The sequence below is a fragment of the Ranitomeya variabilis genome, chromosome 4 (assembly GCF_051348905.1).
Source record: "Ranitomeya variabilis isolate aRanVar5 chromosome 4, aRanVar5.hap1, whole genome shotgun sequence".
Lineage (NCBI taxonomy): Eukaryota > Metazoa > Chordata > Amphibia > Anura > Dendrobatidae > Ranitomeya > Ranitomeya variabilis.
In genome coordinates, this window is record NC_135235.1 from 59,227,162 (window position 1) to 59,247,019 (window position 19,858).

The window sequence follows — 19,858 nt, forward strand, 5'->3', positions numbered from 1 at the left end:
CTTACTGATACGGTTAGATCTGTCTTGTGGCCATTTATGTAATCACTATGCCATAATTCCCAACTTTTGCCGGCAAATGAAAAAACATTTTCTGCATTTGTCAATTTCATCTGTAGTGCTCTTTCACAAAAAAGTCATGCACCCTCTACAACCCACCCTCACTAAATGAAGAAACCAAGAGACTTGCTGACTCATCTGAAAATCTGGGAGGTCTCCTCATATTTTGGGATCCTTCATACATTTCAAGAGTTGGCAAGAATGCACTGTCGAGATAGGACTGTGAAAATTATCATAAATAAAAACAAACACATGGCCAACCATGAACTCCAAGGACAAAAAACGTAATAATGGAAGCCTATTATTTTATTGTAAGCTTCACACAAGTTGTACTTCTCGCTTTTTCAGATAGGAGGGAAAGAAAGTGCACCCCCATGTAGCTAATTTATCTGACTGGAGAGGCTTTCCATAAAAGTTCCTCACTTATGAACTTGAAACTGAGGGATCTCCCCAGTTGTTGAGGAGGCGATTTCGACAGAAGAGATTACCGGCAGCGCAGTCCATTTTCTGACTGCATCAATCCCTTTTATCAACATAATGAACTCATTTAGTGTAAATTTTATTGTTAAACTAGGTTCAGAAATTTTTATTTTTTATTTTTCGTTTCCAAACCCACCACATTGTTGTTGATCATGCCAAAAAAAAAAAAAACATTTAAAAAGTCCTGTTCTAGCCAATCCTCCATCTGGTAGATCAGTATCCAACAGTAGTTGAGCAAAGGGAATTCACAGTCTTTTAGAAAGCAGGAAAAACTACTTGACTATAATGATCTTGGGTCTTTTACGTGTGGGAAGTGGCACAAGCTGCATGTAGAGTATGTGTCCGCTCATGGATGGACTAAGGGTCAATTAAGACGGATCCACGCAGTCTTTTAGAGGCTGGATTACACGAGCCAATGATACAGCAGTGGATAAAAGGAGCATCGCTAATCAGATCATTCTGTCCCTATATAGCATTACGTTAATGGCAGCACATCCCATTTGCTTGAGGTTATGTGCTGCCGATGACAATGATTTCTATACATGCATAAAAATCATCGCACCTGACGAATGGGCAATTTGCTTGTCCGTAGGGTGAACTTAAGCCTGTTTAGATGAGCCAATTACTGGCCATTATTTTAACCAGCTTTGGGTATGTTGAAAGCAGGGATAGCAGGTAACATCAAAAGAACTGATGCTCGTCACTCCAAAAACATGATGGCCCAGAGCACATTGACCATGTGGCTCTTTTTATTTTTTTAGGGGGAGGGAAAGCTTGTTGGGCTAATGTCACACCTCTCATTTTTGGTGGGAAAAAAGAAAAATCAAGAACTGTAGCCCCAATATTGTGTATACTCCAAGAACACCAGTCCGGTCAAGTGGAAAATAGTGATATTTATTTGGCGTGTCCAGCAGTTTATTACAATTGAAAAAAAAACAATAAGTATATAAAAATACATAAACATAACGGTGATTTGCATTTGACCTCTGTACATGTACAGCTCTAGTATTATTATTGCACTTTTACAATTTAGATAAAACAATATTTTTTTTGTGTTTGAGAACATCCCTTTTCACTGCTCAACTAAAATGGATTATTATTATATGTGACGTCAAGGGGAAAGTGGAGAGTACAACCCACACCTGAAGTGGACTTGTGTTAAAAGTTGATTTTTTATTTTTGTAACTAAAATACTTTTTCACAAGTTGTAACCCCATGAACCTTCTCTAACCTTGGTGTTAGGCCTCATACATTTATTATATTTAACAGACAAGAGAACAAAAGGTTACATCTATTAAGAAGGTCTTCCGGCATTGAGGGGGGGTTGCCAAAATACTGATCTTAAGATTGTTCACTTTTCATCGTCGTCTATGAATTTGGACGCACAATCTTCATGGAAACATAGCCCTGTAATAAAAAAAAATTAAAAATGTAAAAAATATGTAACAGAATAATATAGTCAATGTGAACATAATGGGCATATCAATAATAATAATGAAGAAAATTAATAAGAGGTAATGCACATTAGTACAATGAAATTTAAAAAGTTTTCAGCTTGATTTATTTAAAGTCCCTTAAAATGTTGCACAATTCAGACTGTAATTGCGCTAAAAAATAAATTTATGTATAAACTTACCGGCAAAGAATATAAAAACACTCCAATGAACAGCAGCAACAGGGCCAAGATGATGAAGCCAATGAAGTACCATTTGAATTTGCGCCACACAATGAATTTCATGGTCTTGCACGGGTTTGTGAACCAAAGGAAGGAGGTTTCTGGTCGGCTGCATTTTGAAAGAAACAATATTAATCACACGAACAAACAGCAAGAAAGAGTTTGGTACTTTACGATGAGGAAAAATAATGCAACTCAAATTAATAATTAACTCTGAAGAACACAAGAAAAAAAGACAGACAAAAATGTCATTAAGTCAGACAAGAAAACAGAAGAAAAGATAGAGGAGTCAGAACAGGGCAAAACGAAAAAGACCAAAAACCAGGAGAGGGATTACAATAGGTTATCAAATCAGAACTGGATTTGGGATTAGGATCCGAATGCAGAGCACGTTACTCCAGGAATGAGAAAAAACGCTCACTTTGGTGGGTCTAAATGGGGGTTCATGTTGGGTTCATCTCGTCCCTTGCCAGCTGGCCTTTCTTCTACATCTTTCTCATTTAGCACTTCCAGCGTCAGCTCGATTTTTCCCTTTTGGCAAAAGAAAACAGGTTCATGACATCTCACTAAACATCGTGTTCTGGTTGTTTAGAGGAAATAATACATTTTAGCTTTTAAGTAAAATCTCTTTTGGAGGCTCCTGGAGGTCAGCGAGTGTGTGAGCGGCAATGGTCGGGATAATGGCAACAATGCCGATACCAATTAGCCGTCAAGTTATTCAAATTGTTCTCGTCAATCTTTTCAGATGGACAGAAATGTATAAACAACTGTGCTCTTATGGGACGTAGTGGAGTTTTACACAGTATACATACCAAGACGTGAGGTAATACAGATCACACCAACAAGATTTAGTTTATAATCTGATATACTTTGTATATTCTTTATACTTCACTAGATTAAATATTATGATGTAAATTTATTTAATCCGTGACAATGCCAATTTTTGGGGGGATATTCAGTATATAATTTTTGCTTTCTCAAAAAGAATCAGAATTTGAGCATTTAGAAAGGTCTTACTAAAAAATAATATATTATCACATACTATATTCAAGGACATCTTAAGACCAAATTTACAAGGCTTGTCAATTAGTGATGAGCGAACAGTCTTAGATAAGGTGTGCTAACCGAGTGTCTTTGGCGTGCTCAAAAAAATATGTTAGAGTCCCTGTGGCTGAGACACACCATCATGCTCGGATAACACCATATCAGATCACGCTCACTCCTCACTATTGTCAATCCGTTATGTAAAAAAATGCTATGTCTATGAAGCATTTGTAGCCTGAACAAGGTTGGAACTGACCGAAAGGGGAATAGGTAAATCCCCTGGTGGGCCCCTGTGAAGTCTTTCTAATTAGCAGTTCCCATATACTTGATCCCCACACTGACTTGACCCCTATTATTCTTAACACCTCTGTTTTACATGGCTAGGTTGCCACTCTTGGACTACTCTTCTCTTGGAGACAACGTTTTGGCCATTTGTGAAGATTTTAGCTACAAAAATTCCCAAAATTCTGCTTCAAAACATGTTTTAAAGGGTGATCTACTCCAAGACAATCCCATAAAGTTAGCTATAGACAAGCAGTCGTCTTAACAGTTTTTCCATGTGTACATGGCTCATAGGAGTCTGAAGAATCTGGACAAAAAAAAAAAAAAAGTTAATGGTTTTCAACTCGCACACTTTCTGGATATATCCCTATATGAATATAGCCGAGAGTCCTCTACTGGGATGGAAAGTCAATATGAATTCTTACAGCCAAGATACGCTTTCCGTCCTTCTCTGCATAGCACGGCCACCATCCTTTCATGGATTTTTGTTCGAAAAGAGAAGCAACATTGGCAGGTTTAGTAAGGCCACTCATTTCTAAGCTGCATTTTTCTGGGGTTTTTGCTGGTATTATTGTGCGGTGTAAATCAAGTTCAACAAAACCTACAAAGAAAGGAATCGTTATTAGAGACCATGATGCAGAAAATTATAATTTAGCAAAATTTACTATTAAAAATATTTTAATGCTATAAAATACAACTAGAATCCAAGGGTTTCCATTTACTAAAAGTAGTTCTAATAATTTACGTAGCAGAGTTACTCATTACTTAAGTTATAAGCCACAGTAAATTGAAATTTATTAATCGGGATTATTTGGCTTTAAAAACTCATTTTCATGTACCCAATTAGGAAATTCTTATATAATAGAGGAGTCTCCTCTCTTCTAGATCTTCTTCTCTCTGAGTGGAGAGTGCTTACGAAGAGAAAATGTCTTGTTTCTGGAGTAGGTCTTGTACCCTGACCTGCATTACACGGATAACTCACTGAATGAATTGTGCATTGTGTAACACTTAATGTACCCTGAGGTGGCGCTGCAGCGAAACTGATCTCTGACTGCCAGGATTCACCATAGATCACATTTGATTGCTGGTAAACACAGAAAGGAGAATCTATGTGATCAGCTTAGAGTCAAAGGATCCTCTTTGATTGTTCAAAGCAGGGAACACCTTTAAGAAAAGCCTATGTTCACACAACCAAATTTTCTGTCCAAGTGTTGTCTATGGAACAAAAACGCTTTGATAGGGCTATTCGGACGAGTCGGTGTGAAAAACAAAAATTAATATACCGTATACTCAGCTAATATAATGCTACATGGATGGTCCATATAAGATCCACACACCCGTAGGCTTAACAGGCGAGTCTCACCCAAAATAATGAAGAGACTACTGCATGCTGTGATGTGTATATGTATATAATAATATATAATAATTTTATTTCTATAGCGCCGACATATTCCGCAGCACTTTACATTTTAGAGGGGACGTGTACAGAATAGACATTACAGCATAACAATAAACACATAGATCAAAAACAGATACCAAGAGGAATGAGGGCCCTGCTCGCAAGCTTACAATCTAGGAGGAAAAGGGGAGACACAAAAGGTGGATGGTAAAATATATAATGTTATATAAAAGTTTGGGCACCCCTGGTCAAAATTATTGTTATTGTGAACAGTTGGGCAAGTTGAAGATTAAATGATCTCTATACAGCCCAAAGTTAAAAGATGACACATTTCAGATTGCATTTTATACAAAAAAAAAAAAAACACAACATTTTTCATCTTCTAGAATTTAAAAAAAGTTACAAAAAAAGGAAAATGGACCAATGCAAAAGTTTAGGCACTCTTGGAGATTTATGTGCTCAGATAACTTTGACCAAGGTTTCACACCTTTAATAGCTTGTTAGGGTTATGACTTGTATCCTTGTGCCAAAAAAAAAAAGCAGTCATGGGTAGGGATGATTGGATAAGCACTTATCCGAAGCTATTCGAATAGCTATAGCGTTTCCCAAATAGCTGCATTCGTAACCCGGATACCTGGAGCGCTCCCGATAATCAGCTGTTCGCCGCCACAGCTGCATGTGTCGCTGCTGTTTCACAGTCACAACACATGCATGGAGAGCGCAATAAACAAGCTAACCATGCATGTGTTGTGATTGTGAAACAACCACATCACAGGCAGCTGCGGTGCCGAACAGCTGATTATAGGGAGCCCTCTGGGTATCCATGTTACTGATGCAGCTATTCGGGAAGCGCTATAGCTATTCGGATAAGCTCTTATCCGATGCTTTTCGCTCATCCCTAGTCATGGGTTCTTCTAATCAGCTGCCTAGCACTTTGAAAATGAAAATGTTGGAGGCCTACAATGCAGAAGAAGACTATTAGAAGATGGCAAAGCATTTTCAAGTTGCCCTTTCTTCAGTTCGAAATGTAATTAAGAAATGGCAGTTAACAGGAACAGTGGAGGTCAAGATATGATCTGGAAGACTAAGCAAAATTTCAGTGAGCCGCTCATAGGATTGCTAGAGAGGCAAATCTGAACCGCTTGACTGCAAAAGACCTTCAGAAACATTTAGCAGACTCTGGAGTTGTGGTACATTGTTCTACTGGTCAGAGACACCTGCACAAATATGGCCTTCATAGAAGAGTCATCAGAGGAAAACCTCTCCTGCATCCTCACCATATAATTCAGTGTCAGAAGTATGCAAAAGAACATATAAACAAGCCTCATGCAGTTTGGAAACAAGTCCTGAGGACTGATGAAGATAAAATAGAACTCTTTGGCCACAATGATCAAAGGTATGTGTGGAGAAAAAAAATGAACAGAATATAAGGAATAGAACATCTTGCCAACCATTAAGCATGGGGCTGGTTCAGGTCATTGACCAGCTCCTTCAATGTAGTTATGGGCCGATTCCTGACCCTTCTCAGAATAATCCTTACCCCACGAGGCAAGATCCTGCACGAATCCCCAGACCAAGGAAGATTGACAGTCATCTTGTGTTTCTTCCATTTTCTAATAATTGTGCCAACAGTTGTTGCCCTCTCACCAAGTTTCTTGCCTATTGTCCTGTAGCCCATCCCAGCGTTATGCAGGTCTACAATTTTGTCACTAGTGTCCTTAGACCGCTCTTTGGTCTTGGACATGGTAGAGAGGTTGGAGTGTGATTGATCGAGTGTGTGGACAGGTGTCTTTTATACAGGCAACGAATTCAAATAGGTGCAATTAATACAGGTAATGAGTGCAGAGTAGGAGGCTTCTTAAGGAAAAACTAACAGGTCTGTGAGAGCCAGAATTCTTGCTGGTTGGTAGGTGATCAAATACTTAGGTCATGCAATAAAATACAATTTAATTATTTAAAATCAACCAATGTGATTTTCTGTTTTTTTTATTGTTAGATTCGGTCTCTCACCGTTGAAGTGTACCTATGCTAACAATTACAGGCCTCTCCATTCTTTGTAGGTGGGAAAACTTGCAAAATCGGCAGTGAATAAAATCCTTATTTTACCCACTGTACACATACAGACACATTGCAGCATGCATTAGTCTCTTCAGTATTTTCGGTCAGACTTGCTTATTCCAGTCTACAGTTGTGTGAATCTCAAAGACCATCTGTATCGCATCAGAATTTTACAGGTACATTGCAATTCTGTGTATATAGACTGTTCGTGGTTCTCGGCAGCACGTCTTTGTTTACTTAGAACAATATGTTGCCAAGAACCATCTCACCAGAAGATCTATAATTTTCCTTGTTCGTCTGGTGATTGCCAGCCTTTGTAGATCGGGAAATGAGTCTTCCTAGGCACGCTCGTTCCTGACTGTTAGAATGTCTAAATCTCGGATAACTATACACTAAGTGATCTATGCATTTCGAGATATATTTTTATTTATTCTATTTCTACATAGAATATATTATTTTGCAGCTCATCATAGGTAAACTAATGGATGCAGTAAGGGGTCTCTTCAAATAATTTATTTTAAAAATTACAATTTTTGCTTTTGCTCATCAACACACAAAAGCCCCATGGCCAGGTCCTTTAGCTCTCCTAGACATTTTGATTGAAATACTTTTTGATTGATGCTATCTGCACCTCTTTGTGAAAGACCAGGTCAAACATCGACATACTAACAAGTTACTGTTCAAACAATAATTTTGGTAAAAGCCTTCTATGACTCAGGGCTACACTAGTAAAAGTGTCTTTGCAGATTTACAATCTTTCCCCAGGGAACCTCAGCTTCCCTTCCATAAGCGTGTAGAACATATGGTTTGCCATACGTGTATTTTAGTGGAGCAAATGATCGGGATCAAGGCCAGTGGTGTCTCGCTAATGGGAACCACAAGTCTCACCTGGTTGGCTGTTGACAAATTAAAAGCAGACGCTGATCTCCATAAAAATTGAAAGAAGTCTTTTCTTTCATGAATAAGAAATGAGGATTGAAATGATGGTGGGTAGAAACCTTCTCATTCTGCCTGATCGTTGATTGCCAATATTGAAGAATTAAATTTATATTAGGCCGGTCACCAAGGGCTACAGTTAATCGATTTTGTAGAAAGTTTAGATCTTTGTATTTTTTATTTAAAGAAATGTTATGGATTGAAAGCTTCTAGAGAAAAAATTTAATTGAGTATGTCAAAATTTAGTAGTATCGGTTTTGTACTAATTTGCTAATTACATATTTAGATGCTCCCACTTTATAACTCCCAAGAAACAGAATTTAAGCCAGCGACCTGAGTCTTGTCATTTTTCCAATGTCAGTCATCTGCTCACTCCCGATACCAGCTAGCTAAGCATAATGGACTAAAACCGTTTCAGATTCATATGCCATTTCATATGCAAAAATAGATGGATTTTCTGTTGAATCTGATCTCTTCATCCAATTTTGTCTTCAGTTTTTCTTGTATACAGTACATTAAAAAAAAAAACCCATGGAGATTACACAAGCATTCTCTAGCACTAGAAATGGATAACACACAGATGCAACAGGAACCCATGGGTAAGTTTGATCTTCATGTTGAATCAAAATCTGATAGATCTGTTTTTATGTGGATTGTTAATTGGCCAAAAAACAGACATTTGTAAAGATCCAGAGACCATAATGTTCTTTAGGCAAAAAAATAAAAATAAATTTTTGTGTGTAAATGGGGCATAATACACATTTCTTCAAATTTTAGTTTCAGCTGGATGCCAAATGGACCTCTACTGTCCATCGGTGTAATCCTTTAGATTCACTTCATAAAACTGCCTTTATCTCATGACATGACTGATTTAAAAGGAAAAAGAATGATATAAATAATTATATAAAACATAAGAGATCCATTCAGTGCCGTTGTTTGGTGAGCAGTCTATGAATTGGACTTGTTTTTCCAGCCCATCCCTCAGATTGGATAGAAGTTTCGAGACTTTGAACCTTGAAATCTTTGTCATGGTCCTTATTCCGGACTTTTTGCGGTGTGGTAGGGACCATTGCCCTGACAGAAGGCTACACTGCCATGCACTTAGCTTTGAGCAATATTTAGGGCAGTGGTATGTGTTAAAAGAAACATCCACATGAATGCCAAGATCTAATGTTGCACAATGCTGAGGGCATCACAGTGCCTTTACTAGCTAGCCTACAGAGCATCCTGATGAGCACACACACGCGATCTTCCACATAATAGAAAACAAGATTCCTCAGTCCAGAACACCACCTTCCATTACACCCTCATCCAATTCTGATGCTCAGGAGGCCATTGTGGTTGCTTTCGGCAGTGAGCAGAAGTCAGCATTAGCCTGGTGACAAGACGGTGGCTACACATCTGCATACACAGCGCCTCGACATATTTTTAATCACAGTTCGTATTAACTTTTCCAACAATTGGTGCTGCATTAACTCTTGTGAAATATGGAAAAGACATTCAAGAAAAAAATAAAAATTAGTGCATTAAGGGAAATTAAACAAATGTAACATTTCAACAGGGAAATCCATACCCAAGTAGTCATCCAAAGAGAATTTGTCATTGTCCCAGATTTGAAGTAACAGTTTTGGCGGTAACTTAAATTCTGTTTTATCAAGGCTCCAAAAATGTTCCTGAAATTGACAGATATAAATTAATTGTCACGTACAGGGTCCCACTCTCCACATTTACTATAAAAAAAAAATATATATATAAAAAATAAATTGGAAAAATGACCACATAAATGTAAAACAAATGTAAGAGCAGTTTGTTTTACTTAGGGTTCACGCAGCATTTGCCACTATGTTCAGTGGCTCTGTCGAAGCTTACGTCCGAATCCCCACAAAACAGGATTCGGGTGCAAATGCGAACGGAGCCACAGACCATAATGATGCAGACGGGGTCACTGTGTGTTCTGTTGGGCATCATTTTCGGCCGTATACGTCTATTGGAGACGGGTAACAAGACATAGACTATGTCTAGCTGCCCACCTCAACTATGCATATATGATGGACTCTCTTATGCCTCATTCAGACTTCCGATTATCCCATGTACAAGAACAATGAACAGTTTATTTTAACCCCTTTCCAACATGTGCATACTGCTACGGCACATGTTAGACTCCCCCTGTTTGGTGTGGGCTCAGGCTCTGAGCCCGCATCTTTCCGGATACATGACAGCTGATCTATACAGTTGACATATGCCGTGATCCATCCGTGGTGGTTAACTAGTTAAATGACGCTGTCAGTCTCTGACCGTGGCATTTAACTCGCGTTTACAGGAAGCACATCAATAATCCCGCCCATCGGTGACCCAGTCACATGATCATGAGTCACCAATATGTTTGCGTGTGCCTGTGTGTAGCAAAATTGATCAAAGTACTGCAGCCTCTAGTCTCCCATGGGCTACTGAAGCATGCAAAAAGTTAAAAAAAAAAAAAAAAAAAATGCAATAACGGGCGATCAAAAGATCGTATCTACACCAAAATGGTATCAATAAAAATGTCACGAAAAATGGAGACGCTAGAGGCCTCGAAAAAATAGTGCCTTTTTTTGTTAACAAATTTTGGATTTTTTTTCACCACTTAAATAATAAAGAACCTGGACATGATTGGGGTCATGGTAAAAAAAAAAAAAAAAAAAAAAACGAAACACAACTGTGGAATTGCATTTTTTTTTTTTTTGCAATTTCACCGCACTTGGAATTTTTTGCCCGTTTTCCACTACACGATATGTTAAAACCAATGGGGGTCGTTAAAAAGTACAACTTGTTCCTCAAAAAACAAGCCGTCACATGGCAATATTGAAAGAAAAATAAAAAAAAAAGTTATGGCACTGGGAAGAAGGGGAAGCAAAAAACGAAAATGCAAAAATGGAAAATGGCCTGGGGGTTAATCAAAGCTTGCGCCGAGTGGTATCATCTTTTCTTGGTGGTGGTGGGGGAGTTTCTCCACCTTCTTTTGTCTGACAGTCTAATTGCACCACACTGATGTAAACTTAGTGCGGTCCACCTTTTCTCACGCACCTATAGACTTGCATTGATCTGACGCTCGGATAAGAAAATTCCCTGCCATTTTCCGTGAACTGCTCAGGCCGCCAAAAATCAAAAGGTATGTAAATGGTCCCACTGGCTATCACTGCGGCGAGCGCTATTTGTAGCAATCGTATAAGAAAAATCGGAAATCTGAATGAGCCCTTACCTGCCTTTTCCTGACCTCCTCTCAGCTGATCTATGATCAGAGCAGCTCCCCTTTGATGTGGTCTGTGGTCATAAATCAAAAGAGTGGACCCCATAAGGGTATAAACGTCCTACCAGAATGAGCTCACTGATGGAGTCTTCGTTAATCTCATTTAGCAGCCAGCAATGAGCAGGGAAAAAGCCTTAAAAGCCAAATGCTGCAACATTTTTAATGAACCTGAATTGTTAAATTCACGGATTGCTGCATAGAAATGTTAAGTAAAATAAATCCCCCTAAAGTGTTCAGATCCTTTAATCAGATTATAGATAAATGTTCTCTAATAAAACATGAAGCCGACACTTCCAGGGTCACGTACTCGGGTCACCGCTTCATAACCTAGCACACAAGTACAGTAATAACACACTTGTGAAGCTTACAGAGAGGATACAAACTTATTCCCCCTTTTTTTAAAAATACAGTATACATCCACTGTATATACACGAATAACCACGATGGCGGCATTTAAAGAACTCGAAGACACAACAGGAATGAAACATCTCTCAGTCAATGGTGGACATTTCTCCACATGAGGGCAAAGGAATCATTGAACGATGGGGCCGTTAGCTATGCCATTCAATATTTTCAATTAAGGACTTACCAAACATGGGAGCGGTAATCTGATTGTTTACGATGGCCGACACTACCAAAGTTTTGATATAAAAAAAATGACAAATATAAAAGCAGCTTCAGTGTTATATTTGATTGCTGCATAGCTTTAACCAGGTAAAAACTTTGACGCATTTACAAAAAAAAAAAAACAGCTCAAAGACTTAAGAAAAAAAATTCTCATTTGGATATTGAAATTTGTTTTTGTTTTTTTCACAATATGCGGAGACTTTTTTATGTTATTTTCATACTGTGCTTTTTGCCAATTTTGATGGGAAACTAAAAGAAAAATGTCTGGTTTTCAATTCTTTATTTTTTATTTTTATTTTTTTACTTTTTGCAGAGTTTCATCCTACGGTCCAGGTTAGTGCTCCTTAGCCACATACAGGAGCTATGTCACTGCAGAGTAACATGTGGACCGGCCGGTCTGGAAGTTGCTATACTATAAAGTGACGTTTTACAATGTCACTGCGGAGTAACATGTGGACCGGCCGGTCTGGAAGTTGTTGTACTATGCAGTGACGTTTTACAACATTACTGCAGAGTAACATGTGGACCGCCCGGTCTGGGAGTTGCTATACTATGAAGTGACGTTTTACAACGTTACTGCAGAGTAACATGTGGACCGCCCGGTCTGGGAGTTGCTATACTATGAAGTGACGTTTTACAACGTCACTGCAGAGTAACATGTGGACCGCCCGGTCTGGAAGTTGCTATACTATGCAGTGCCGTTTTACAACGTCACTGCAGAGTAACATGTGGACCGCCCGGTCTGGAAGTTGCTATACTATGAAGTGACGTTTTACAACGTTACTGCAGAGTAACATGTGGACCGCCCGGTCTGGGAGTTGCTATACTATGAAGTGACGTTTTACAACGTTACTGCAGAGTAACATGTGGACCGCCCGGTCTGGGAGTTGCTATACTATGAAGTGACGTTTTACAATGTCACTGCAGAGTAACATGTGGACCGCCCGGTCTGGAAGTAGCTTATAAAACGGATGATATAAATTATGGTGTATCCTGGGCTTATGCTCTCACTTAAACCACAAATATCCCAAATTAAGTTTTATTACAACGTGTTAAGTGCTTTATAATTGTGAAATAACTCCAGGTGCCTGAATGAGGTGATCACAGTGACCGCAGCACAGGTGAGAATAATCCCATACATATCATTTATCTTTGTCTCCATTTACGCTGTTGTTTTTCTATTTGGCTATACTATGCGACTCCAGGAAAATTGGCTACGCTGAATGATACTTTTAGGAAGGCTTGAAATCTTAGGCTACGTTCACACGATCCGGATTTTGATCCGGATCCGTAGCGGATTTTCAGCTGCGGATCCGGATCAGTTTTCCATGTTGGTTACAGTACAATGTAACCCAATGGAAAACCAAAACCGCTGTGCTAACGATCCGTTTTTCCGCTGGAAAATCCGCGCGGATTTTCCAGCGGAAAAAAGAAGTAGCATGTCAATTCTTTCAGCGGATTCCGCACCGGTTTTCCAGCAACTCCAATAGGAAACTGCTATTGGAAACCCGCAGTGGAAAACGCTGAAGAAAAAGGATCAGAAAACGCAGCTCAAATTCACTGCGGAATTTAGCTGCCGTTTTCCAAAAACGGGCAGGAAAAAAAAAGGATGTAAATCCTGATCGTGTGAACGTAGCCTAACTATGCTCTCCTGGCCTACACAGGACTAAATGTCTACCGCACACAAAAATCCAGCGCTTTACGCTCAACATATTTAATACAGGCACGACAATGTTACACAGGCGCCCACCTTTTTAGAAATAACACAGAGCTGCTCCGCTGGAAGATATTCAAATGGGAAAACAAATCGCCAGTTAAAGTTTCCCTCACCGTCCAGTGACCGATAGTGCACATCTGTTTTCTGCTTATTTTCTTCATTGCCAGGAATCCAACTGAAAATAATATGCAAACATATTTGGGTTTTGTGTGACCTCGATAACTGGCGCTTTCGGTACCTTCCAAAAAGTCTGTACTGATTACGAGCTTTGAGTGTGTGTGTGTAAAAGTGGCCAGCTCAGCCTTATTTCTCATACAGATCTTTACAGATCAGCCATGAAATCGAGTAACGAGTAAAGGAAGCTCAAGTCTGTGGAGTCGGGACTGGCGTGATCTCCGATAGCCGGCGCTCATCTGGTGCTCATTTAGCCAGAGTAAACAGAAAAATCCTGCACCATTAGGAATCAGTGTGGGTCCTTTCACATCATTATCGGTTACTGTATTCACTGCACCTTTGGAGTACAGAATACTCATTTATATAGGAAGATTTATCACCCACCAAAGCAAGAAGAAGAAAAGGATCTTAAAGGGAACCTGTCACCACGTTTTTGGAAGATGGGATAAAAATAGCGTTAAATAGGGGCAGAGGTGGGCGTTACATTAGTGTGTGTGTTATGCGTTTATTACCCACCTAAGTTGCCGAAATAACTTTGCAAAGTCTCCGTTTTCGCCTGTCAATCAGGCTGGTCAGGTCGCATGGGCGTTGTCTTCCCCCAGATTTGGCGTAGTTTTCCGTTGGTGGCGTAGTGGTGTGCGCATGCCCAAAGTCCGGAATCCTCTTCCAGGGGATTTAAAATAGCGCGGTGTTCGTTATTGCATTGGTGATCGGTGGGCGCGGCCATCTTCCTTTGGCCGCGCGTGCGCAGAAGCGGCGCTCTGCTGGCCGCGGCTTCAGGAAAATGGCCGCCGCGATATCCATCTGCGCACGCGCGGCATCCCGCGGCCATTTTCCTGAAGCCGCGGCCAGCAGAGCGCCGCTTCTGCGCACGCGCGGCCAAAGGAAGATGGCCGCGCCCACCGATCACCAATGCAATAACGAACACCGCGCTATTTTAAATCCCCTGGAAGAGGATTCCGGACTTTGGGCATGCGCACACCACTACGCCACCAACGGAAAACTACGCCAAATCTGGGTGAAGACACCACGCCCATGTGACCTGACCAGCCTGATTGACAGGCGAAAACGGAGACTTTGCAAAGTTATTTCGGCAACTTAGGTGGGTAATAAACGCATAACACACACACTAATGTAACGCCCACCTCTGCCCCTATTTAACGCTATTTTTATCCCATCTTCCAAAAACGTGGTGACAGGTTCCCTTTAAAGATAAGAGGTCATCAAAAAATTATATTGTTTATTATACTGTGTATTTATTTTTTTTTTTAAAGATTATCATTTATATTTTCATGTCACACACACACACACATATATATATATATATATATATATATATATATATATATATATATATATATATATAATTTTTTTCCACATTGGCCACTATACCCAAAGTTACTCTAAGCATTTAATGAGCATGCACTGGGTCATTGTAAAAGGAAAGGGTGGAAGAGAGCCCTGTGACAGCATTCACAATAGGGCAGCACGGTGGCGCAGTGGTTAGCACAGCAGCCTTGCAGCGCTGGAGTCCTGGGTTCTAATCCCACCTTGGACAACATCTGCAAAGAGTTTGTATGTTCTCTCCGTGTTTGCGTGGGTTTCCTCCGGGCACTCCGGTTTCCTCCCACATTCCAAAGACATACTTATAGGGAATTTAGATTGTGAGCCCCATCGGGGACAGCGATGATGATGTGTGCAACCTGTAAAGCGCTGCGTAATATGTTAGCGCTATATAAAAATAAAGATTATTATTATTTATTATTATCCTGCGTTATCCACATACAGGTGTTGCCTTTCCTTTTAATCCTGTCTGTGATGATAATGAGACTGCTGAGAAGTCATCTGTACAGAACAGGAAGTGCGAGTCTAGTATAAAGCCCAGAGGACAGTGTGAAAATTGCAAAACATCAATTTTTTAATATCCAAAATCTTATCTCTATACATACAATACTTGATATCACAAAGACTGGGTTTACATTTCCACACTTTAGCGGGTACATATATAAAGGGATATTTTCATCCCGTACACTGATGGCATCTCCAAAGAATAGGACATAAAATGTATGACAGGTTCAGGTGTAATCAGATTTATCTTAATAATGGGGCCCCATCACGTGTCATTGTAAGTAAAGGGTGAATTCTGAAAAATTACTGAGCATGCTGACCATGCAGCAATCAATCCGCAGCCCCCGGGATCACTCCACACAGCGTGACGGACCGGACGTCTATGAGCGCCATATGCAGCGGCGGATACACGCCCTCCTTCTCCCTTCAAGGATCTGAGACGCTCCAGGTGCGCTTTCCATCCCGGGTTGCCTAGGCTCATATACCTCATTGTCCTATGCTTCCAGTTTTGTTAAAGATATTTCTGATGAAGGTCTTGTGATTTGACCGAAAACGTTTAAATAATCTTTGAACTGGATGCACAAATAAATGGGATGTTCACTTTTTTCATCTGAAAGAAACCATTTGAGTGCCAAGTGACTTATTACTATTGGATTGACGGGCTGGAAACCTGACTTGGGCACCACACAGGATCCTTGAGTGCCGTGTGTTTTGTCTTCATCCCTCAGTAAGATAAGAAGGAGCTCCAGGTCTGCAGTGAATGGCCAGGCATTGTGGAGGGAGGGGAGAGATACATTGTATGGCTGAGACAGGTGTCGGGTGTCACCTCCTCTCTGCAGGCTGTGAATGCAGCTAAATGGAGTGAATGGAGCTCCTGTGATAGAGAGTAAGGCCACGTTCACACGCTGCGGGTTCCTCTGCGGGTTAATCCCGCAGTGGAATTGATAAATCTGCAGGGCAAACCCGCTGCGGTTATCCCTGCAGATTTATCGCGGTTTGTTCCGCGGTTTCCGCTGCAGGATTACTGCTGTACTATTGATGCTGCATATGCAGCAATATGCAGCATCAATAGTATAATGTTAAAATAAAAAAATTGGCTATACTCACCCTCTCTGAAGTCCCGATCTCCTCGGCGCTGCACCCGGCGGTCCGCTTCCAAAGATGATGTGCGAGAAGGACCCTTCGTGACGTCACGGTCATGTGACCGCGACGTCACCGCAGGTCCTGTTCGTACATCAACCCAGACCGGACGCCGCGGGCAGCGCTGAGAGGTGAGTATATCATGATTTTTTATTTTAATTCTTTTCTTAGACCCAAATATGGTTCCCAGGGCCTGGAGGAGAGTCTCCTCTCCTCCACCCCGGGTACCACCCGCACATTAACCGCTTACTTCCCGCAACGTGGGCACAGGCCCATGCGGGAAGTCAGCGGTTCAATGCATTCCTATGGGTGCAGAATCGCAGCGATTCTGCACAAAGAAGTGACATGCTGCGGGTTGTAAACCGCTGCGTTTCTGCGCGTTTTTTCCCGCAGCATGTGCACTGTGGTTTGCGGTTTCCATAGGGTTTACATGTTAATGTAAACGCTATGGAAACTGCTGCGGACCCGCAGCATCAAAATCGCCGCGGATCCGCGGTAAAAACCGCAAAGTGTGAACATGGCCTAAGGGTACCGTCACACAGTGGCATTTTTATCGCTATGACGGCACGATTCGTGACGTTCTAGCGATATCGTTACGATCTCGCAGTGTGACACGCTACTGCGATCAGGGATCCTGCTGAGAATCGTACGTCGTAGCAGATCGTTTGAAACTTTCTTTCGTCGCTGGATCTCCCGCTGTCATCGCTGGATCGTTGTGTGTGACAGCGATCCAGCGATGCGTTCGCTTGTAACCAGGGTAAACATCAGGTAACTAAGCGCAGGGCCACGCTTAGTAACCCGATGTTTACCGTGGTTACCAGCCTAAAAGCAAAAAAAACCAAACAGTACATACTCACCATCTGATGTCCGTCAGGTCCCTTGCGGTCTGCTTTCCGCTCTGACTGTCTGCCGGCCGGAAAGTGAGAGCAGATCACAGCGGTGACGTCGCCGCTGCGCTCTGCTCTCACTGTACGGCCGGATCTCAGTCAGAGCAGGAAGCAGACGGCAAGGGACCTGACGGACATCAGATGGTGAGTATGTACTGTTTGTTTTTTTTTTACTTTTACGCTGGTAACCAGGGTAAACATCGGGTTACTAAGCGCGGCCCTGCGCTTAGTAACCCGATGTTTACCCTGGTTACCTGGGGACTTCGGCATTGCTTCAGCGCCGTGATTGCAACGTGTGACCGCAGTCTACGACGCTGGAGCGATAATCATACGACGCTGCGACGTCACGAATCGTGCCGTCGTAGCGATGTAAATGGTACTGTGTGACGGTACCCTAAGTGGAGCTGGGCAGAGAGCACTGGGCTATAATAAAATGGCGGCTAGTCACACCTACAGCAGTGAGTTGTGCAGCCCACAGAGGCGTGCCCAGCTCACTGGTAACACCTCTCCAATGTTATAGATAGGGTCCTCGCCGGTCTATTAGCTCCTATGTCCATGGGGTGCTGTAAAATGACACTGTTAGTGTTGTGAACTGCTGTGAAACCAAGATGTCAGCCCCCAGTTCCTTCTTTAAACACATATAACACACGAAATCTGTTTCACATGCATTTAAAACTTGGTTATAGCAGCATGTTATGCTACATTACAGTGATTTATTAATGATCTACAAACGCGGTACCTTACCTTTAAGTCTCCCTATAAAACCTGGCCAAACCTTCTCTTCCTTGCCAGTGAAAGCTTTGCTTCCTAGCTCCTTGGAGACGCTGTGCTGAATTGGAGATAGTTGTTGCTGCTGGAGATTGTTGTGTGCGGTTTTTGGGTGTATGCTTTCCTCACTGTCCTATTCCTATTTGGTTGGTACATTCCTACCCTTCCCAATGTACCTCTCTACCTTTGGTGTTTGTATGTTTGTTGCTTTCTGTTATCCCTGTCTATCTTACGTGTTGATACACTAGCATTTCTGTCCTAGGCGTCCTGGGGGAGGGCACAGCTTAGGGAATACCAGGAGAACAGGCTGGTGGCCCAAACCTCCTCACCTTTAAAGGTACTTTTAGGAGCAGGGATAGTTAAGGCCCCAGTCCTAGGGACAGTTCAGGGACCCTTTCCCTAATCACAAACAGTCGCAGGGTGTCATGTAACCCTTATGTGCAGTCAAGTGTCAATAGACAATGATATTTTTCGGACACAACCCAATCAAGTTCCCTCTCCACTTCCCAAACAAAGGATAAAAACGTACCCCTTGACATAGATATCGCTCATTTCTTCTCCAGTAATACTCTTCTCATCGAGCAGCACGTCTTTCGTGTTCCAAACAATCACGCGGAGCACGTAGCTACACAAAGCACAACATGTTATAGTTCTCTCCATACACAATCCAAAGACCGCTGATCTCCATATACAAAAGACAAGAAGTAGGCAAGAAGCAAAGGCTTGCAGAAATGATCTAAAATCAATGGGCCGTAGTTACAGTTTCTGAATCTTATGGTAGAAAACTTATTAGGAAAAATACTAGGTGACATCTTATAGGTAGAGGCGGCCATAAACAAAAAGATGTAGATCCACGTAGCTGACTATGCATGCCATTTCTCAGGATAGAGGAAAGAGTAGTATAAGCAATCCTGGAAATACAACGTAGGATCTGGAAGAAGAGGGGCAAATGGATAATCCAAATGTACATTGTTATACAACTTACTTTTTAGCTTTGCGAGGTGCAATATTAAACGGTGGTCCGGGAAGTCCCAAGTTTTTGGGGAAAACATCTACCCACATTTCCAGTCTCCCCTTTAAGAAAAAATAAATAAGAAAAACAATGGAATGAAAAAAGGTAGTATTATCCATCTAAATAAATATATATGTTATATCATATCATATATGCTTTTAATGCTTTATTTAATAAATTAAAAGAACACATGAAAATTAAAAAAAAATTGCAATGTATCTTATCAGAGAAATCTGCTGTGTGGGTTTCTCCTCCAGGACGGATCATTTATGTTCAAAGGTAAAATCTGTTTTCAGTGAATACATACAGTACTTTCCCATTACAGATATGGGAATTAGTTTTTTTCAAATGCTATGAAGAAGGGAGAATCGAGACACAGACATCCTGCTACAAGTTCTCCTAAAACCACAATTACAGTTCTCCATAGAACTTTAGGAGCACCAACTGTTCCTATATCTCTAACTAGAA

The 19,858-nt window shown here is 41.1% G+C and overlaps 1 protein-coding gene across 9 annotated transcripts in view; it reads right to left on the reverse strand.

The window, feature by feature from the left end:
• Nucleotides 1–1,410: 1,410 nt before the first annotated feature.
• MYOF (myoferlin) overlaps nucleotides 1,411–19,858 on the reverse strand; it is a 171,413-nt gene continuing 152,965 nt past the window's right edge. For all 9 annotated transcript variants that reach the window (XM_077258595.1, XM_077258593.1, XM_077258592.1 and 6 more), the window contains 8 exons: nucleotides 19,364–19,452; nucleotides 18,908–19,003; nucleotides 13,595–13,736; nucleotides 9,505–9,604; nucleotides 3,964–4,139; nucleotides 2,634–2,743; nucleotides 2,174–2,321; nucleotides 1,411–1,944 (listed from right to left, as the gene is read on the reverse strand). In XM_077258595.1, the coding sequence (XP_077114710.1) occupies nucleotides 1,906–1,944; nucleotides 2,174–2,321; nucleotides 2,634–2,743; nucleotides 3,964–4,139; nucleotides 9,505–9,604; nucleotides 13,595–13,736; nucleotides 18,908–19,003; nucleotides 19,364–19,452 (900 nt within the window). In that variant the 3' untranslated portion in view covers nucleotides 1,411–1,905. The remainder of the gene's footprint in view (nucleotides 1,945–2,173; nucleotides 2,322–2,633; nucleotides 2,744–3,963; nucleotides 4,140–9,504; nucleotides 9,605–13,594; nucleotides 13,737–18,907; nucleotides 19,004–19,363; nucleotides 19,453–19,858) is intronic.